This window comes from Trachemys scripta, chromosome 14 (genome assembly GCF_013100865.1).
Source record: "Trachemys scripta elegans isolate TJP31775 chromosome 14, CAS_Tse_1.0, whole genome shotgun sequence".
Lineage (NCBI taxonomy): Eukaryota > Metazoa > Chordata > Testudines > Emydidae > Trachemys > Trachemys scripta.
In genome coordinates, this window is record NC_048311.1 from 26,286,842 (window position 1) to 26,309,150 (window position 22,309).

Below are 22,309 nucleotides of genomic sequence, written 5' to 3' on the forward strand. Positions count from 1 at the left end.
AACCTCCTCACTGGCCCTTTTCTGGCTGTCTAGCGAACCTCTCCCTCTTGAGCTGAGGACGCACTCCCAGATTGCCTCTGAATGGCTACAGACAGCCATACAACAAACCTACGGATGCATAGAGTGAAAGTTACAGATGCGGGCATTATATACGGACACACTCCATGTGTCCGTATATAATGCCTGCATCTGTAACTTTCACTCTATGCATCCGAAGAAGTGAGGTTTTTACTCACGAAAGCTTATGCCCAAATAAATCTGTTAGTCTTTAAGGTGCCACCAGACTCCTTGTTGTTTTTGTAGATACTGACTAACACGGCTACCCCCTGATACTTTACAACAAACCTAGTTCTTAGACGTGCTCCTCCAGCATGTGACCAATCCCAGCTATCTTTCATTACTTTCACCCAAACTTGGCACAGTGAGCAACCCCAGCCCCCTTAGAGGGCCAGCTCACTCTGACACTGATGGTGCACTGTATAGGCACCCCAGGGTGATTTCAAGGCCCAGGAGACAGTGGGAGCATGTGACCTACACTTCTAAGGAGAGGCCAGTTACGACCATCTCCTCTGGGACCCCCCCCACCTCACGCTCACCCTCACCCCCAACAATACAACCCCACCCTGAGACGAGGCTACTTTGCATTTGCAGAAAGTTTGACCTCTATTGCCTCCCCTTTCTACCTTCCCTTTTTACGTCATGACGCTATACGCGCTCCACCCCCTTGTCATCAACGTGCAGGCGGCGCGAAAACCCGACTGACAGCGACAAGCCCCGGCTTCGCCGCTAGACCGCGTGACTTTACGAAGGGAGTAGGCGGGACCAGTTGGCGCTTAGATCACGTGACCCTAGAAAGGCTCGTCTCTGGGGCAGCCCGAGCCGTGCCAGCATCACGTGATGCTGGAAAGTCTTGATGTGTAGTCCTGCTTTGGTCACGTGGGCCTGTTGGCCTCGCCCCCCTCTCGCGCCGGGCTCTCTGAACCTGTCCCGCGCGCGCTTTTCTGCCTGGGTGCTTCCGTCGCGCGTTAATTCCTGTCAGGCGGCTTCGGCCGGGCCGGGCGCTCTTGCCCCATGGCTCTGGGGCAGGGGTCTCCCTGGGACTGAGGGATCCTGCTTCCCCCCTGCCGCGGGGGGGGGGGATGGTGGGGAGAGTGACCATGGCCGCGGCGGCTACTTCTGCCCCGGGGAAGGACAGTGACGCCCCGGTGAGACACCCGCCCCACGGGACTCGGGAGCTGGGGCCCGGCTGTGGGAGGGAGGTGCTCTGGGGTGGGGTTCATGGCGCTTGCGGGGGCTCTGGCGTTGAAATGCAGGGCGGGGCGGTGGAGGGATCTCTCTCTCTCTGGGATCGGGAGTCCTGGTCCTGCTGTTGTGGTGCTGTGAAGTGGGTCTTCTAAGTCCAGGGCTGTGGGGCCTCGTCCTGGGGCATGAGCAAGGAGTTGGGGTGCAGCGAGGTGAGGGACTTGTTCCTGGGGGGGCTGAGGGGGAACAAGGCAGTGATGTGATGGGGCAGGGACGGTCTTGCTGTACAGCGCCTAGCGCAACAGGCTCCTGGGCCATGACTGAGGCTCCTAGGCACGCTGGTAAGACTAATAATGCTAAGAAGTGGTGGTTTGGTATTGCCAACTGAAAAGGTTCAGGGGCTCTGATGTGGTGCCGTGGAGCAGCTTCATAATGTGGCATTGTGGGTTTCCCGTGGTATGGGATTGCACTTTACAGATGGCCTGGTTCTGTGGGGGGGTGTATGTTTCATGCTGGTGCTGCATCAGGAGTTACTGTGGGGTGGTGGTGGTTGTTGTTGTTGTTTTACTGTTTGTAAAACTTCTCCAAATGCTAAATATTATTGAGCTAAGACATGAAGCTTCAACATGAAAATGTTGTCCTGTTGCATCCCACCAACCCAGCATCCCAGTGGTAAATGTCAAATAACAACTGTCACCTTGAATTTATACGTCACTAATGCTACCGAAGTTATGGCTCAGTCTTTTTATTCATAATGTTTGTGGATTCCCTGAAGGCTGAACGAGTCCACTCAATTTATCTCCTACAACAAAAACTGTAGTGTAGTGTAGCCTGTTGTTGATATTTAAGGCCTCATCTACTCACAATATTTTAGCTGTTATGAATGTGGTTGATTTTTACTGAAATAGATAATTTGTACACCCTACTATAGAAACAGTTATACTGGTATAAAGATGGTTCCTTATTATATTATAGCTTATTCCCCTAATTTTATGGTAATAATTTGTACCGGTATAAGGACCTTTATACTAGTACATCTGCATCCACCCTAAGGGGTTGTACCACTTTAATTATACTGGTTTCCAATCAGTATAAAGTAGTACAAGAACTGAGTGTAGACCATCCCTTACTATCAAATTCATAGGCAAATGCAAGAAGCATAACAATTTATTACAAAATAATGACATTTGTACATTGTGAAGTTAGTTCAGTGATAGTATGACAAATAAGTGGTACTGCTCATATATTGGAGAAAGATGTAACAGATTATTTTCTATTTCGTGAAAAAAAATTAGAATGTAGTTTCTCTTCCTTGTGACATATTTTAATATAAATATTTGCATTTCAATAGTGCCTTTAGGCCCCAATCAATATCAGGTTGGACTAGGTGCTGTACAAAGGTGCACTTTGGTCACTGCCCTGAGTCATAGATAATTTTTCTGGAAGATAGGCTTCCTTAACTAAGGTAGTCCAGGATCCTTTCAGAGCTATTTTAGGCCCTGATCATGCAATTAACTTCATGCAGGCAGACCTCTGTGCAGAGTTTCACTGAAGTCCTTGTGGCTGTGCAGAGGTGCAGGGGTCTACTCTGCAGAGTGAATTTCAAGTGAGCTTCCCTACCCAAGTTGCTGGATAGCTTTATCTAAACTTGAAACATCTGTTGAAATACATGTGAGCTTTCCTTAGAGAAAGACTTGAATTTTTCTTTTATCCTGTTAAATAGTTTGACAATGTACTGTTCAGTGTTACCACCTTACATACCTCATTAGTCTAAGTCACTGTTACTCATTGTTAAAATTAATGTTGAATTTTTTTACTTGTAGCCATGCAAGAAACGAAGGGAGGAAGATCCCCCTATAAAAACAATTACAAAATATTTTTCACCATTAGCAAGAACAGTGGATAAAGTGTCACCACCAAAATCTAACAACATATTGGATTATTTTAAAAAGACTTCTACAAATGAGAAGACCACCTTACTCATTGGAGTTGGAGAAAATAAAATAAACCAGTCTTACCAGCTGTGTGTTGATGATGGTAAAGATCGTAAATCACCTTTGAGACCTTCTTCAACATCTTTTTCAAAACTGAAAAGGAGAGGGAAGAGAGTTAATTTAAATAGTACATTAAGAGATATTAAAACACCTGAGAATCAATGTGTGATAGAAATTAATAGCAATGACAGTACAGATGTGATGAAACCAAAGGAAGTGTGTTTAAATACAAGTTTTATTGCTAACAGTGCTTCTGCTCTACTTGCCCAAAAATATGTAGAAGAATTAGCAATAGATAATCAGCAAAGCAAAAACTCTTCAAACACTGTCACCTGCAGAAAAGATGCTAAGAAAACTGGATCGGAACTAAATGTATCAAAAAATTACATTAAAAAATCAAGGAAGAGAAAGCACAAAGATGATACTGATTTGTCTGAAAATTCCTCCTCTGAAAACCAGCTGAATGAACAGGAACTAAAAGATAAAAAACAAATCACATCTTCTAAAATAATTGAAAGTAAGAGTACTGTAAGTAATTCAAGCCTTGAAGTTAATGTGGATAAGACATCACAGTTAAATGATAGTACAGTCACGGTGTCATTTGAGGACTTTTTGAAAAGTCAAGGCGAAAATGAAGTGGATCAAATTCCAGAAACCAGAATGCCAACACTAAACAATTTTATTATAGCAAGTGAAACAGACAAAAGTGGTAGTACCAGTGACCCTGAAAATGGCGAGGAGTCTCAGCAACTACCTCTTCGGACAGTAACTGTCCTTGCACAGATTCATCCCATTCCCCCCAAATCTCCCTCTCTGCTAAAGGAGCAAAAGGTTTCTAGGAAAATAGCTTCTATCTTTTTGAAGCAAAAAGGGTATGAAATAGAAAGAGAAAGCAGTCCATCTGTTTTAGAGATTGAACAGACTGAACAAATGACTCAGAAAAGAAAATCTAATGTAGTTATAGAGGAGGAAGAATTGGAGTTAGCTGTACTAGAAGCTGTAGGTCCTGAAGCTGTGAAGCCAAAATGTACTGTAGAAGAAAGACATCAATTTATGAAAGCTTTTAGACAACCAACATCTGATACGGTAAAAAGTGGAGTTAAAAAAATACCTGGAAAACTGAAGGAAGTCAGTGAAAAGCCTTCAAAACAAAATGAGGGAATTGAAGAAAGTGAGGCAGCCTCAAATACAAGACATGAAAGTGAAATACTAAAGGATTATATTGACAAACATTCACACTGTAGTACCAAAAAAAGTAGTACTACTAAGGAGAGAACTAATATGCTTAAAAAGAAAAGAAAGAAGGTTTTGGAGACTAAAGAAACAAATGTTCCAAATAGTAGTGGAAATAACGAAAATACTGGGGCTAATGCTCATATTAAAGAAAAAACCTTAGATGATATAAGAATCTTATCACATCTGAAACAGAACGAATTAAGAAGGAGCCTAAAGCAAAAGAAAATAGAAACCTTCAAAAGCATTACACCTGAAAAAGCTAGCATTAGTAATACTGTTTCTGAAAATGCACTAGGTGATAGTCCCATACATGCTTCCACACCAAAATCAAGCAATAGATCCTTGAGGAAAAGTAACATGTATAAGGCTGAGGTGATTACAGTACCCTTTGATGCAAAGAGCCCAATAAGGTAAAAGTTTGCATTTTTAGAATATCTGGTATATTTTGCTTTGGTGAATAATTTTTATCTACTAGAATGTTTGCTTATTTATATAAATTTCAGCATTAAAGGCGGGATATTGATGGTAAGTGGATTGAGAAGCACTCCTAGGTTTCCTACAAACTAGCGGGCCAGTTGAATAGCAACATGGAGAACTGAACTTTTTACTGGTCTTAGAACTAGTAGAGCCCTATGCTGCAGCTGCTGTATATACCTAGAACTTTGCAGCATCAGATCCTTAGTCCAAGTCTGGAGATTCATTTCTTCCATAGATGAAAGAATATTGTTACATTCTGGAGCATGTTTTCAGTTTTAGCACATGGGAAGATGTTGTTTCTTCCGCTAATCTGTTGAAAAGTGGATCGCAATAGGTGACTAGCAAATGGTATGCACGATTAAGTATCCTCAGACGGCTAAGAATTCTCTCCTATATTTACCCAAGTCAAATTTTTTTTTTTTTTTTTTTCAGGTTTTGTTTTTAAATCAGTGGAACAGGATAGGGAAGCAAAAGTTCCTATTCTACTGTAGAATAAATGAACTACAGTAACTTGACACACTTGGAAATATTCTGTCTCTGACATGAATGTTAATATCATTTGGGTGTATGTCTGTACTCAAAGGAAAAATACATTTAGCTCCTTTATTCATTAGGATTTTTGCATCTGTTGATAGGAGTCAGTCTTAAATTCCAATGAATCTGGGGTGGAGACTGATGCCTCCTTTAAAAAAAATTAATTTCATGATGTTTTTCCTTGTTTAGAATGAGGTTTACTCGAATTAATGCATCTAAAAAATCTGACAAAGCTGAAGCAATGGAAAATGAAGAATTTACTCCAAGAAATATAAAGGTAGCTTAAATAATCAAGTCTGTTATGTGTGTGTTTGGAAAAGTCACTTGTAGAACATTAAAGTAAATAAGTGTAGCACCTTCTTGTTCCCCATTGTGTAAAGTTAATCAACTAAGACTTGAAAAATCCATTCACCTCAGGTGCACTGGTAAATGAGGCGACCTAAACTTTTTAATTATTACAGAACTTAAGCTAAACTTTTAAAAATAAAACATATTTGGAAGATTAGTGTAATCAGATGCAATGTCTGTCTGCAGGAAGATGGGTCCAGTGGCATTAGCTTTACCAAGATACATCTGAATGAAATGGGACTTCTGTTTTACTGCTATTACTCAGGATACTGTGGACAGCAGTAAAACTGTCAAAAATCATATCAGGTTCCTGCTGTAGCTTGGGAAAAGCATAAGTAGCAACTGAGGCATGCACTGGAATTCTTAATTAGAGGAAAAAGACCCAAATACTGAAGGCTGTGGGGAGGAGGGAAAGATAGAGTTGTCTGTCAGGAAGAGATATCAACATCACTGAGGAGGCTGTGCAGGGATATCGAGAGCCAGAAAGCTCCTTCTCTATTTGCTCTGAGGAAGGGAGTGAAGCTTCAGTTATAAGGCATCTTCTGACCAGAGGCTGATACAAAATACAGAGCCTCTGATCAGGGCCCAGGGATAGCCTCCTTGCAAAACTCAGCATCTTGTTCCAAATAGGCAAGGTTGGGCTTCTTGTCACCAACCAAACCTCACTGGTGGAGCCTCCCAGTTTCATTCATCTCTACTTCTGGCTCATAGGTTTATGCCTCCAGCATAGGAGGGCTGAATTTGGTTTCAGGTGGAAAGATAACCAGTATACAGTTGTGATGATGATTCAGTACCTTAGTCTTGAACATGTTTCAGTAGGTGTGAAGCTGCTTTCTACAACGTACCTGAGAAATCTTTATCAGAATGATAGTGTAGTACAGTTATATGGCAGAAACAAGCCACCTTAGACTCGGCACTACCTGGCATTCTAGTTGGCATTTTCAGCAGCAGGAGCAAAGATTATTCAGAGACCTAAGTACTTCCAGAACTGGGTTGATCATATTGGGTGCAGTACAAGAAAGCTTAAATAATTATTGTCTGTGCTCTACTTGTTTGTTTCATGGATAAATTACAAAATCTCTTTGTGTGGCTGTCAGGCGCCTTTCATGGGCAGTAAATTATTTTTAATTCAATGTTTATATCTTGTCTGCTCCATCGTGTCTGCTGCTGTTCCACACTTAATTTTTTTTTTTTAAATCTTTAATGGCAATCCCCTCCCTTCTGCTCTTATAACTTGTGCGATGTCTTTGTAAAAGTGATATCCAGTGATAGCAATAGACTTGTAAGAGTTATGGTCCTCATGATGATCACAGTTTAGCCAATATTCTCTATTTTGGGGGAAAACCTATGGCCTGTGTCATACAGGAGATCAAATTAGATTATCACAATGGCCCCTTCTGGCCTGCGAATCAACGAGTCTTCTGATAATGTGCTTGTATAAGATGGCACCAAATAAGATTCCTTTAAGGAAAAACAATGAATCCCACAATCATTTTATTTCCTTGTAAATTGTATGCTACATGAGCTTTAAGAATGATGTAACTTATGTAGACTGATTTTTATTTAAATGTAGAATATATGGCTATAAATGGTCAGGCGTTTTTGTTGTTTTGTACTTCGTTGATAGATGAGCTGTACTTCTAAAAATATATCCAAAGCTAAACAATTGATTGAAAAAGCAAAGGCCATACAACATAATAGATCAAAGGCTAATGAAGACACCCCAACACCTGTAAGACGCTCGTCTCGACAGCAAGCTCTTGCTGAAAAGAAAAAAATCCAAGAAAATGAAGTAAGTTTGCAAATTTTGAGTAGTATAGAATCCATATTGCTTTTAAAGTTTAGATAGCCTCATTTAAGCAATAATTTAGTTTTAATTTCTTACCCTATGTACATATTTCTGCTATGGGATCATGTGAAGTGAATGGTGATGATGTGGTAGCATAGTTTTGGTTTTACATTAACTGGTATGAGCTGGGTCTGAAGATTAAGGGATCATTCCTGCAACCATATGGGCTGTGGAATCAGACTCTCACAGGACATAGCTTACTATAGTGTTCTGATTGAGGTTTTTACTTTAAGTAAAAAATGTCAATTTTATTAACAGGAAACTGGTCATTTACCCAGAAGATGCAGGATCTTGGTTTCTTTAATATCCCTAGTAGTTACAACCAAAAGGGATGGGGCAGGCCAGAAATATATGACCTATACGCATAACTGTTCCTAAACAGAATGACCTCTCATGGACAGTTTTTGGAAAAAAGTTCTAAAATCATACCACTTTCACAATGTTCCTTAATTCCTTTTTGTAGGAAAAAAGCTCACTCATGTACTTGCTGCCTGAGTTGTTTTTTTTCCCCTGTAACTTACTCTATATACCCCTTTGTAGGAAACACAAGTAGAACTATTACATAGAGCAATTTTTGAGCTTTGCAACAGTGTCTAATTTATCAGTTCCAGCAATACCTATCATTAATTGTAGTGTTCACAATTGGAAACAGTAAAAGTAACAATTTGGGGAGGAAGTTGTATTTCATTTTTTATCAATTTCTTTTTGTTTCCTGTCCAGGATTCAGTAATAATTTTAGACTCAAGCCCAAGTAGTACCACTGCTTCTACACCGAGTGTGGAGAAAAAGCAAAAGAAACTTCGAAGTTTAAATGATGTATTAGGGAAAAAATCTAGAAATATGAAGGTTACTAAGAGCTCACACGGTAATTGGATTTAAATAAACGCATTTAATTTTTATTTCAATGTATAAAGTGCCAATATTGAACACCAAGACCTACTTTGACTTCTGATTTGTGTGCTACACTAATAGTTTCTTTGTTGTTAATTATATATGTGTATATGTCCTCTTGACAGTGTCCTTTAAATAGAGTAGAACAATTTTGGAAATCTCTAATTTAAAGAAACTAAAATAATTTCTGGTACTCCACCATTCCTCTTCGTCATCCTGCTAATTTATGTGGTTTTTATAATCATACTTTTATACTCTCGTATTGAAGGAGAAGCTGATTATGCACAAATTACTGTCTGACTCGCAAGGTAGAAGTGAAACTAGAGAAAAATATTTTTAGACAGAAGTTTTTAAGTTGACAGTGTCTCTAGAGCGAGAAAGCTTTAAGGGAATTAAGTTACAGAATAAGTCTTTCATGAAGAAAAGTATATTAGATTTTAGGAATATTGCTATACATAACACAAAAATATCTAATATGGAGATTAAATTAGGATGAAAACATAACCGTAGCAATTATTTGGATGTTAGTACTAATGCAGATCTGCTTAATTTTTAAAGGAAAAGTAAGAGCCCCGCCTTCATTCCTGGGCAAAAAAGCTCAAAACATTGCAGATGAGCCAATCCTAATTTTTGATGAAAGCAGGTCAGTCCAGTACAAATTGTGTATGATTTATGAGAAATATATTGAATTATTTCATGGTCATATTGAAATACCCAGGTTTCTTTGTAAGCCTGTCATGTTACATAATATTTAAAGTACACATCAAAGTGTAGTAAAAATGTTTTGGGTTTCAATATCAATTGGTATGTTACATATTAAAATGTTACAGGCTGATTTTTATACTGTTGTTGTTGTTGGGTCCTTTTATGTTGCTCAAAATCTAAACCTGCATTTAGTTAATAATGACTGTAATATGAAACATCTTAGAATCATAGAGCTGGAAGGAACCTCAAGAGGTCATCTAGCCCAGTTCCCTGCACTCAAGGCAGGACTAAGTATTATCTAGACCAGGGGTAGGCAACTCATGGCACGTGTGCCGAAGGCGGCACGTGAGCTGATTTTCAGTGGCACTCATACTGCCCGGGTCCTGGCCACCGGTCTGGGGGGCTCTGCATTTTAATTTAATTTTAAATGAAGCTTCTTAAACATTTTAAAAACCTTATTTACTTTACATACAACAACAGTTTAGTTATATATTATAGACTTATAGAAAGAGACCTTCTAAAAACATTAAAATGTATTACTGGCACACGAAACCTTAAATCAGAGTGAATAAATGAAGACTCCGCACACCACTTCTGAAAGGTTGCCGACCCCTGATCTAGACCATCCCTGACAGGTGTTTGTCTAACCTGCTCTTAAAAATCCCCAATGATGGAGATTCTACCACTTCCCTAGGCAATTTATTCCAGTGCTTAACCACTCTGACAGTTAGGAAGTTTTTCTTAATGTCCAACCTAAACCACCCTTGCTGCAATTTAAGCCCATTGTTTCTTGTCCTATCCTCAGAGGTTAAGAAGAACAATTTTTCTCCCTCCTCCTTGTAACAACCTTTTATGTACTTGAAAACTGTTATCATGTCCCCTCTCAGTCTTCTCTTCTCCAGAATAAGCAAACCCAGTTTTTTCAATCTTCGGTCATAGGTCATGTTTTCTAGACCTTTAATCATTTTTGTTGCTCTTCTCTGGACTCTTTAATTTGTCCACATTTCCTGAAATGTGGCGCCCAGAACTGGACACAATACTCCAGTTGAGGCCTAATCAGCGCATAGTAGAGTGGAAGAATTACTTCTCGTGTCTTGCTTACAATACTCCTGCTAATACATCCCAGAATGATGTTTGCTTTTTTTGCAACAACGTTACACTGTTGACTCATATTTAGCTTGTGATGCACTATGATCCCCAGATCCCGTTCCATAGTACTCCTTCCTAGGCAGTCATTTCCCATTTTGTATGTGTGCAATTGATTGTTCCTTCCTAAGTGGAGTACTTTGTGTTTGTCCTTACTGAATTTCATCCTGTTTACTTCAGACCATTTCTCCAGTTTGTCCAGGTCATTTTGAATTTTAATCCTATCTTCCAAAACACTTGCAACCCCTCCCAGCTTGGTATCGTCCACAAACTTTATAAGTGTACTGTCTATGCCATTATCTAAGTCATTGATGAAGATATTGAACATAATTGGATCCAGAGCTGATCCTTGCGGGACCCCACTCATTATGCCCTTCCATCATGTCTGTGAACCACTGATAATTACTCTCTGGGAACGATTTTCCAACCAGTTATGCACCCACTTTATAGTAGCCCCATCTAGGTTGTATTTCCCTAGTTTGTTTATGAGAGAGACATGCGAGACAGTATCAAAAGCCTTACTAAAGTCAAGATATACCACATCTACCATATCTTCTTAAAATATGCCTTAGAACTGTGGGAACCAGGAAGATGAGTGTATATTCCATTTTCCGGTTTGTTACTCTTAGTGTTTAGCAGAGATTGTAATATGTAAATTATCTGTAGCACTGTTCAGGGAAACTGTACCTATATTTGCCCTCAGTGGTCCAGCAATGGCACCCACTCTGAGGTTTTCGGCTCCCTTGTCCACTTCCTATCTCCCATCTGACGGGGTATCTCCAGGCTGAACAGTTTCCTGCCTTCAGTGTATTATTCCCAGAAAAAGACAGTCTGTTCAAGCAGGTTTCTTTTTGCCTTCTTTTCAGAGAGTAATAACAGTGCAATTGCCCACAGTTATAAGTTACCACACAGTTCTTACTAAGCAAGCATATTTTTTTTTAAGTTAAAAGCACGACAGAGAAAATATATTAAAAACAATAAAGAAACTAAATGCATGCTAATAAGCTTACCAGAGTTCAACCCCTCATAAAAACAAAGGCTCTGGCAGAAGAAGTCCTTCAAATCCCACCTAGGGGTTTTGTTGTTTCATGTTCATCACAGATTCTACCCAGAACAAGCACCCAGTCTTATGGGGCCTCAGTGGGCTGAAGTCTTTCCAGTCCTTCCCTAAGGATGGGGGCTCACCATGGACCAGTGGTCCTTTCCTTTAGCTGGATCAGAACAAAAGCCCTGAGTCAGTTGATCACCAAGTTATTTATCCCTATGTCCTTTCTTTGTTTGTTGGTCTCTAGAGAATCCACTTTGAACCTTTCACGAGACCACGGATAGGTAATCAGCCAGACAGTGGGTCCCCACTTCAAGGCGAAACTTCAAAGGTCTGATAATCAGAAGAATTATGCTAGTATATCCCCCTTCTCCTAGAGAAGTTATATGCAATTTCACAATAACACATAAACAGTATCATTTTTAGTACAATGGATACCACAGGTATTAAACTTAATTCAGCATTGCATATCTGACACAGTTTGGAATGTGTCAAATTGCTGGTAGGGATAAGTAAACTTTATTCATATTAAACACTGTTGTGAACTCTGCATGGTTGGTAGCTTGATTGCTTTTCATTGTCACTTATTTTATTTAAAGCCAAGATACATCTGAAAATTCTGAAGACGATGAGCAGTTCAAAGCAAAACGTGAATTTTTGATGAGTGGTTTGCCAGAGTCTCTCAAAAGACACATTGCAAAGAAAGCAGCGGTATTAGAAGCATACTCTGTGGCAAGTTGCTGTTTTCAGAGAGTTGTCCATGTTCAGCAGAAGGATGATTGTAAGTTTTTATTTGTCTGTGAGCCTGTGTAAATTCAAGTAAATTGCTAGGAGATCTGTGTTGAAAATTAAAGGTTCAGAGACAAAGCTTTTTAGTATAACTATGATGGAATAATTGGCAGCTCCTACTTTTTCTTTGTGTTGCAGTAACAAAACTAAATAAGTTTATTGGCATTAAAAATAGTCTTGTCAAATACAGATTTTAAAACAGAGCTGAAATACTTCAGTAATATGGAACATATAAATTCATAAGTAGACAAATAGCGTGTTTAAAAGATATAATTCCTAATAAAATAGGACTTGAAAAAACTACTTATTTAGAGAGTAAAAATCTTGCTTTTGGCCAGGTGGGACATGAAAGCAGCTGATTCTTTTCTGAAAGGAAATGGGATAAGAAAAACCAGAGCAGCCCAGGTGTGAAGATGTTGCAATGTAAATTAAATAGGCTTGGCTTTGAGGGTATAGCAGTTACTTCTCACTTGGTCTAGGAGGCTGAGTTCATGGATTAAGTACTTTTTTCTTAACCATCTTTTAATTCTTACATAGGTTGTGTGGTGTGGAGGTTAACATCACCGTCCTGTCCTCTTCTAACCAGGCTAAGAGAACTAAACACTGAAGTAACTGATGTCACAAAACTCACTATTTCACTTGGTGAATTCTCAGATATAAATTCAAAATCTAGTGGCAGCAATTCTTCAATTGTGGTTAGTATTTTTAGTCTTTTATTGCTATAATAACTAAGGGTCAATCAAAATGGTTTATATTTTCAGGGCTTTTGTTCTTTTACAAAATCTTGTGGCCTTAATTAAAGCATCTGCCCATGATTAATTTATTTAACTCAAAGTTGGTTAATGTAGCTTGCTCCTTCCTGTTATAGCACGTCAGAGGGTATGTAGTCATTGTGCTTAACAAACTAGTTAAACAATTCTGCTTTAATAGTGAAATTTTTCAGGTAGGTTTATTTGGTCAATGCTTTTGGGTATTTTGAAAGGCTTTTTATTTTATATTTATTGCAGTTGTCTGGACAGAGACCAGTTTTTCCCAAAATACTAAGGAAGTATTTGTTGGAAGAGATCAGATCTTCTAACTCACAGTTTCCTGTGAGAAAAGTTTTTTACCAGTTTCTGAAAAAGCAAACAGAACACGTCCTTTTCAAAAATAAAAAACAAGGTTAGTGATGTATATAACTAAAACTACTGATATAGAAACAAGTCAATTTCAGGACAATTTAAATGTTTTTAAAAATATATAAATAGAAACATGATCTGAATAAAACTACAGTAATCTTATTTGGGTCATTGTGATTAAAGTATTTCTAAAATTTTAGGAAACAGTGAGAAATGTACTGTATCAGTACATTTGAAGTCTTGAAATGATGTAATGCATTTTATTCTTTGTTCATTAGTATGCATGAAAGAACATGAAACTACAAATTCTGAACTAGATCAAATGCATTCTGAAAATCAGGAAGAAACCAAGAGGAAAAGAAAAAGACTCGAAGACCACAAATCAAAACGAAGAAAACAAATTGATAATGCAGAGACTGAATTAAAATCCAAAACTCTCAAGAGCATAGTTACCCAAGTATCCTGCATAAAGCAAGCAGACACAGAAAAAGTAACACATATGGAAACAAATAAACCCCAGAAATCTGATGTTAAAACAATAGAAGACCGTGAACTTGGATCAAAATTAAACCCTGTCTCTGGTAACTTTTTACATTTGCTACTTAAATTCTTAGAACATGCTTTCATACTATTAAGTGAATGGACCTAGATGGGGCTCATGGAATCCCCACAGTGTGCTGCAGAGAACAGTCCCAAACGGTCTCTTTGGCAGATCCACAGGGGGAAGGAGGAGAGTTGGGAATCTCGTCAAATGGATAAGCCACTCTGGAGATAATGACTTAACCACAGAATGGAGTGATTTAAATCAAGCCAGTATAAATCATGATTTAAATTACTTGCTTTACTTCTTAAATATTGACTTCAGTCAGGTTGAGACTTTGTAAAACTAACTTGAAAATTTGTACTATTGCAACATTAGATGAAAATTTGTAATGAATGAAATTATAAATGCTGTTTTATTGTTGTTTTTTTGTAAATGTTACTACTGGTAGGATATCCTACTTGAATTTTACAAAATGGCTATAGTTTTGTAACAAGCAACCAAACTACTGAAAATTAAGGCCATCATCCTGCAAATAGGTTTGTAATTTTACTCACCTGAATAGTGCCATTAACTTAATTGCAAACCCTGATGGAGGAGCTTTCTTGACATGTGGAAGTTCAGTATATCAGAAGGTAGTGTTGGTTGCAAATGTAGCAGAGGTTATTTGCTTATCAATTTTGTGTTAAATTAAATTAATGGAGATATCCCATCTCCTAGAACTGGAAGGGACCTTGAAAGGTCATTGAGTCCAGCCCCCTGCTTTCACTAGCAGGACCAAGTACTGATTTTGCCCTAGATTTCTAAGTGGCCCCCTCAAGGATTGAACTCACAACCCTGGGTTTAGCAGGCCAATGCTCAAACCACTGAGCTATCCCTCCCCCCAAATTTGTGTTAATTTGTGCTGTTCTCACAGCAACGATATTAATGAGGTCCTAGATTTGTCTTTTTCACTGTAAATAATCATTTTAAATGTGAAACTTTTTTGCAGGAAAAAAAATCTTTCAGTAAAATCTGAAATTCTATTGACCACTAGGAAACTAGTTAAAGAAACAAAATATCCACTATAGAAAGACTATATGAAATTGGAAGAAAGTAAAGAACTAGTAACATGCAAATAAAATAGCCAATTTTAATTAAAAATATTGTCACTGATTTTTTAAAAATAACTAACTATTTTCATCCTGCTTAGCCCCATGTGTATGTGTACGCACACGTACATTATTAGGCCCAATAAAGGGGTAGCTGGGTGAAATTTAATGGTCTATGATATGGATATCCCTTCTGGTCTTAAACTCTATGAATCTATGCATAGAGACTGTCATGAACTTGGATGTTTGTGTGTGCATGATCCTCCAACAGTGTGAATTCTGTTCTTTCTTTTTCTTTGCCTTTTACCCCCCAACTTTCATGTAGTCCCCTGCACATAGCCCACTTACTCTGGCTGTGAGCAACGACCAGCGTTTAACTCTAAGCACTTGTTGAGAAGTGTCTTGGCTCTTTTTTGCTTGTGTGAGTTGATCCATTTTCCCCATCTTATTCTCTTAATTCCAGTGTTCCTCCAAAAAGCCTGTTATAAAATAATCATAAAATTGAACTCAACTTGCTTAGTTTTTCTAGATGCAGAAATGTTTAAAATGGACAATTTCTATTTTCTGTGCTATAGGTGGTGAAAAGGAAGATGTGCTCTGGACAGAAAAATATCAACCTCAGGACTCCAGTGAACTTATAGGGAACTCAACAGAAATAAAAAAGTTACACAGGTCAGATATGAGAAAATGTATCCTATTGTAAACATATCATTGATTTAATGAGGATTTTTGAGACTGTCCCACGTGGCATTCTCATAGGCAAGCCAGGGAACTGTGGCCTATACTAAATTACTATAAGGTGGATGCAATACTGGTTTAAAGACCATACTCAGAATAGTTATCAATAGTTCACTGTCAGATTGGGAGGATGTCCCACAAGGGTCTGTCCCGGGTACAGTACCATTCAATAGTTTCATTAATGGTTTGGATAACAGAGTGGAAAGTATGCTTATGAAATTTGCAGATGACATCAAGGTTGGACAGGTTAAATATTAAAAAAAAAAAAAAATTCTAACTATAAGGATAGTTAAGCACTGGAATAAGTTCCAATGGAAGTTGTAGAATCCACATTGTTGGAGATTTTTTTAAAACAAGATAGACAAACATCTGTGAGGGATGGTCTAGGTATACTTGGTCCTGCTTCAGTGCAGGGGGCTAGATGACCTCCTGAGGCCCCTTCGAGCCTTACATTTTTATGATTGTTGTCTTAACAAAATAATTCTGAACATCACAATACTTGGGGTCTTTTTTAAGGTCTGCAGTGTTTAGTATTGTGTTGCAATAAGATTTTTGCAATACTGTGGAAACAAGCTTAATGCCAATTGATATAAAGTGATCTGCTATCCCTAAGTTATTTTATGGTAGTGCAGGGGTCGGCAACCTTTGAGTGGTGTGCCGACTGTTCGTTTATTCACTCTAATTTAAAGTTTCATGTGCCGGTAATACATTTTAACGTTTTTAGAAGGTCTCTTTCTCTAAGTCTATAATATATAACTAAACTATCGTTGTATGTAAAGCAAATAAGGTTTTTAAAATGTTTAAGAAGCTTCATTTAAAATTAAATTAAAATGCAGAGCCCCCCGGACCGGTGGCCAGGGCCCGGGCAGTATGAGTGCCACTGAAAATCAGCTTGCGTGCCACCTTCGGCACACGTGCCATAGGTTGCCTACCCCTGTGGTAGCGTTTTGGAGTCTAAATCAGGATTGGGGCCTTCTGGCACTAAAGCACAACAGACACTGAATTTCTATATTGGATTCTGGATGGAGTGAAATGTTTCCAATATTCAGGCTTCCTAGTATTTCAATAAACTTAATTTTGTCAGATTGATAGCAGTGGGGACTGAAATCTTTTATTTATACACAATGGGCATAACATGTGCAACAGGAGTCAGAGCTCTCCCATGGTTTTTTACACACATGCCTCAACCTGACAGATATATTTATAAAATGGAGATTATTCTCAGGATGGAGGATGGTTTAGTCCTCATGATCATCCAATCCTTTTTGCTCTTCTTCTGAGACTGCCTAGATGGGTGCTAGTTATTGTGGTGGCTCTTCTGATAGGGACGCCTAATTTTTTGGTTGCATCTATCAATGCAGTTTCCCAGCACTTGTCCCCTAATGATGAAACTGCCTCCACAATTCATGTCTCAGAGACCATCAAATAGTTGTTTTATGGTAATGATTTTTGTCACAACCATTTGTGCTATATTAGAACTTTTCACTTAGGATGCAAATGAAAGACTCTGTATTTTAAACAAATGGTAACTAATTGCAGCCCAGGTCGCGTGGTGACTAAAAGATGTTATCTGACAAGTGTTTTTGGGGACCTGTAGTAAACCTAATTGATCTTATCATACTCCTAGATAAGTCTGTGACTCAACACCACTAAGACTAACAGCAATCTTTGTGAAAAGACTGTACCTTTAAAATGCATGTTTAATATTTAGACCATCCTCTGTAATCATGGTAGTTTGTCAGTTTTAGTAATAGCATCAATTGTGCCTTAACAGTAAAATGCAATGTTTCTGGGGAATGAATAATTCAGATTGTGAATGCAACAAAACCCTAACAAAGACATACATTGAGTGTTTTACTAAAAACCATTTACTTTAGAATAATAAACTGTTAATCGATCTGTTTGATCAGTCTCACTATTCTCTGTGGTTTATTTCAAATACTTCTTTGAAAAAAATGAATATAATTGTTTCTACAATTGGCTTGAATAAATGGAGAGTGAAGAAGGAATCCTTGAAAAGAGTTCTGAACTATTCCATCTGAACTTGGGTCAGTTTGAGTTATATTTAATATCTCTCTTCTGGGTTTTTTTTCTGTAGTTGGCTGAAAGAATGGAAAAAAAGAGCTGATTGGGAGGAAAAAAGAAATCAGAAGAATGAAAAAGATGACACAGAGAGTCAGCAAGGTGCTGAAATTTTTCCACATTTTGCAAAATACTGACTTTAAAAGACATGCACTCTTTGTTTGAAAAATATTTTAAATTGTTTTTTTGAAATATGGAAAGTATTCTATGTTCACACTGTCTTATTTCCCTCTGATGTGAAATGGCTAGAATTGATAATGGTTAAAATGATTATTAAATTGTTTCCTTTGGTTGAAATAATTGTGTAGATTCTATGGACAGCATGGATTTTAAAGATGACAAATCTGAGAGTGAGGAAGAGAATACTCTCTGCAATACTGTGCTGATTACTGGCCCATCAGGGGTGGGAAAGACTGCTGCAGTGTATGCTTGTGCTCAGGAGCTTGGTTTTAAGGTTTGTTTTTAATCTGCTTTTCTAATTTGTATGTAGAAGTATAAAAATAACTTTTTAAATAAAAGGCACCTGAATTCCCTTTTAATAAATTATTCTTGCAGATATTTGAAGTGAATGCCTCTTGCCAGCGAAGTGGTAGACAGATCCTATCTCAGCTAAAGGAGGCTACTCAGTCTCATCAAGTGGACAAACAAGGTGTAAATGCACATAAACCTTGCTTCTTTAACAGTTGTAGCAGCACTAAGTCCCCGAGTAAGTGTGGCATTTATCTTACCTTTTCCTTTGAGGCCATCAGAAGGAAGCTAAAAGACATTCATATAAAAAGTGGTAAACTCAGTTTTGTCAGACTCTGAATGTTTTTGCTTCACTGGTTCAGGCCAAAAAAAACCCACCCCACTCTATTTACTGAATTACACCGTTTTACAGTGACTTTTAATTTGATTATCCCCAATAATTATTTCTGCATTGTAGAATAAGTGCTGCAGCACTTGTATGGGATGTTAACCATAGGTGAATTAACAAAAAGAAGAAGAAAAGTAACTATGTGTACTGCTGCTTACGTTAGACTGTCTTGTACTACATACAAAATAGCTGAACGAAACCCTGTTGTCAGTTTATCTGAGAAGTATTTGAGAAGTTGAAGGCTAATGTAAACCTTGTCTTTCAGAAAAAATAAATTCTCCCAGGAAAGCTATTTCACCAAGAAAACCTCCACTTTCACCCAAAGGAACAGGATTAAAACGAAGTTTACCCCCTAAAACATTAGCAAATTATTTCAAAATATCTTCTAAGCCTGAGAGTAATGAAGAAATAGTAAAATCTCAAGCAAAAAACAAAGGTAGGTATTACTGTTTATAATGGAGTTATTCTGTCTGGGGTTGGAAAAATTGTTAGATTTTAAGATGCTGTAGTTCAAAAGGAATTTGGGGGAAGTTGTCTGGCCTGCGTTGTACAGGAGGTCAGATGAGAGGACCACAATGGTCCCTTTTTTTCCTTAGAATCAATGAATCATACTGTGTAAACACCTTCAGAGACAATATAATGCAAGAGAGCATGATAAGCAAATGCATATCTATACCTTAAACCAGTGGTGGACAACCTGTGGCCTGCACCGCATCTCGCAGCTCCCATTGGCCGGGAACGGCGAACCGCAGCCACTGGGAGCTGCGGGTGGCCATGCCTGCAGACAGTCAAAATAACAAACTGTTTCACAACCCGCCAGCAGTTTACCCTGACGGGCCACGTGCAGCCGGCAGGTTGCCCACCACCGTTTTAAACTGTTTGTAGGCATTCTAACATCCCAACTATAGGCTAGCATGTATAGAAATGGATAACATGAAATATTGAGGAATAATAATCAGCTACGACAGAGACTAGACAAAGCACTAGAAAATACAATATTTGTATCATAGTAGTTCCTAAAGACCCCATCCAAAATTGGGGCCCCTTTCTTTAGGTGCTGTATGAACACGTAATAGGAAAGGGTCCTTCCCTGTAAAGGCCCAGTTACTGCAAACACTTAGGGCATGGCTACACTAGAGAGTTTACATGGGCACAGCTGTAAGCTCTCTAATGTAGCCGCTCTAAATTGAGGGGGAGAGCTCTCCCGTCAGCTTAATTATTCTAGCGCCCGGGAGCACCAGAAGCTATGTTGGCAGGAGAAGCTCTCACGCCGACATAGCACTGTCCACACTGGCGCTTATGTCAGTGTAACTTATGACGCTTGGGGGGTGACTTATATATGTGCTTTACAAAGTGAGTAGCCCCATTGACTTCAATAAGACTGTTCACTTGTGGAAAGTTAAGCAAGTGTTTGTCTTCGCAGGACTGGGCCTATGTATTCTGATAAAGAATAGGAGAAAGAAAGCATTACAGCAACCAACAATCCTGCATGCACTAGATATCCTAATGAGTTTCTCCTATCTAATTTTTATTTTTAAGAGTTAATGCACCTTGGGCAGTCAGCATTTCCCAAATAGTCAGTAATCCCCAGGAACCTATGCAGATCATTGTCTTCTAGAGACATCAGAAAAGAAAATAGGTGTGTTTGAATATTTATGTTGTTGCAGGTTTTTTTTTTTTTTTTCCCCACTTCATACGTACAGGGCATTGCTAGGGAACTAATGCATTGTACAGTTGCCTATTAAACTGCTTGAATCATCTTTTAACTTTACATTAATCTTATGGCTCATTCTCTGACTATATGCAGCAAATACTCAGAATTCCACTAAAGAAAAAGTGGATATTCAAACTAAGTCAACAAGCAAGGAAGTGGGAGGAGAGGAACCCAACAAAAAAAATGCAACATCTCTGATTCTCTTTGAAGAGGTAAAACTTAAATGTGTCACTGATGTGAAAAATAAATATGACTGAAATATTAATTTAAGTATAAGGATTATTATCCATCTTTAAACTAATTCAGCTAGAGGTCATTTCACCCATATAGGTATTTCTGAACCAGACTTGCAAAAATTATCCCAGATGAAAAATTTATTAATTTTGTACCATGATAATTAAGAGTGAATAAACCTACTTGTATATTTATCCACCCATCAAAAAGTTACTCAGAGTATGCAACTTGACAAATAAAATTTTGCAAGGCTGTTCTAAACTAAATTTCTTTAATTCTGTCAAACCTATTAGATTCTTATTTAGAACCATAAATACAATGTGTGAAGTTTGTTTTTTAAATTCTCCAAGTACCAAATAATGTTGAAAGCATTTCTAAGCAGGCATTAAAAGATTTTTTTTTTCTTTTTTTCATATTTTAACATAAAGAGCTGAATGGCTTTTATGACACTTCTTCCACACCTATCCCTCTCCCCCAAATAAAAATAAAATTTTGTTTTGGTTTAGAATGAGCGTGGGAAACTACAGCTCAAAATGTAATTTGGAGAAAGTTAGTGCCCTAACAATAACATCACTACTACAATGCTATGAAATATTGCAAAACTTGAACATATAAGACTTTTGTCCTAAAAGCTTTAGGTACAAACTAGTAGGTTTTATTTGTAGCCACTATATTTCCTTAGCTTCACTGTGTTTAGGTGAAAATTATATTAATGGTAAAAGCTGGACACTTAAAATAAACTACATGATTTTCCATAACTATGAAACTATTACTAAACATTTTCCACTTTATTTGTACTTTCTATAGGTTGATATAATATTTGATGAAGATGCTGGGTTTCTAAGTGCAATAAAGACATTCATGGCCACTGCAAAGAGGCCTGTAATTCTTACTACAAATGGTGAGTAATACTTATTTCAGTAATGGGACTCTGCAGATGTAAGGGTCCACCTGGATAAATCTGATTATAGTATCAGGGTCAGATAGATTAGGGTGGAAACATTAATGCAAAGTTAATGTGTCTGGCGTTCTCTATTGAAACAGTAACTGTGTTTTTATATTTACAAAGGATTATTTTACAAATGGTATATTTGAATATTAAGGTGAAGACACTGCTGTTTTCTTGATGGCTGCTTTAAAAAATAAGGAAAAATAGTTCTGAAGATACAAAATTAAACCTTGTGAAATTTTATCTTTTGTGTAGATCCAACTTTTAGTTTAATGTTTGATGGTTACTTTGAAGAAATCAACTTTAAAACACCCTCTTTGGTAAGTCTTAATCTTTTGGAATACAGATAATGTTAATATATTTTAGTTTAGGATTTAATTAGCATAACTGAAAACCTAAAATTTGAGTTTGTAACTTTTAATTTGTAGGTTTAACAAGTTATATGTAATCCATTATATTACCACAGAAAATGGATTACTTTTCACTTCTGTACAAGGATTTATTTTCAGACTAAAGTAAACAATTTCATACAAGATACAGAATATTTTATATCTGTAGAAGTTCCATTTTAAAGACTTGATTTTGCCAAAATTAGTGTCAGTCACTGAAAGAACCCTACTGCAGGGTATTTATATAAAAGAAACAGCCCAATATATAAAAAATACTGGCAAATAGTTTTAATTAAGGCCAAATGTATATTAAAAAAACTATTTTTTAAAAACTTCAAAAA

General features: G+C 37.7%; 1 protein-coding gene across 3 annotated transcripts in view; it reads left to right on the forward strand.

Moving 5' to 3' along the window:
• Positions 1-950: 950 nt before the first annotated feature.
• Positions 951-22,309, forward strand: part of ATAD5 (ATPase family AAA domain containing 5) — a 28,089-nt gene continuing 6,730 nt past the window's right edge. For 2 of the 3 annotated variants that reach the window (XM_034790004.1, XM_034790005.1), the window contains exons 1-18: positions 951-1,205; positions 3,066-4,882; positions 5,673-5,760; positions 7,459-7,623; positions 8,401-8,545; positions 9,130-9,214; positions 12,067-12,248; positions 12,794-12,951; positions 13,264-13,417; positions 13,653-13,955; positions 15,582-15,678; positions 17,843-17,928; positions 18,135-18,280; positions 18,382-18,532; positions 18,948-19,118; positions 20,490-20,608; positions 21,438-21,531; positions 21,835-21,899. In XM_034790004.1, the coding sequence (XP_034645895.1) occupies positions 1,140-1,205; positions 3,066-4,882; positions 5,673-5,760; positions 7,459-7,623; positions 8,401-8,545; positions 9,130-9,214; positions 12,067-12,248; positions 12,794-12,951; positions 13,264-13,417; positions 13,653-13,955; positions 15,582-15,678; positions 17,843-17,928; positions 18,135-18,280; positions 18,382-18,532; positions 18,948-19,118; positions 20,490-20,608; positions 21,438-21,531; positions 21,835-21,899 (4,092 nt within the window). In that variant the 5' untranslated portion in view covers positions 951-1,139. The remainder of the gene's footprint in view (positions 1,206-3,065; positions 4,883-5,672; positions 5,761-7,458; positions 7,624-8,400; positions 8,546-9,129; positions 9,215-12,066; positions 12,249-12,793; positions 12,952-13,263; positions 13,418-13,652; positions 13,956-15,581; positions 15,679-17,842; positions 17,929-18,134; positions 18,281-18,381; positions 18,533-18,947; positions 19,119-20,489; positions 20,609-21,437; positions 21,532-21,834; positions 21,900-22,309) is intronic. The other variant, XM_034790006.1, reaches the window with a different exon arrangement.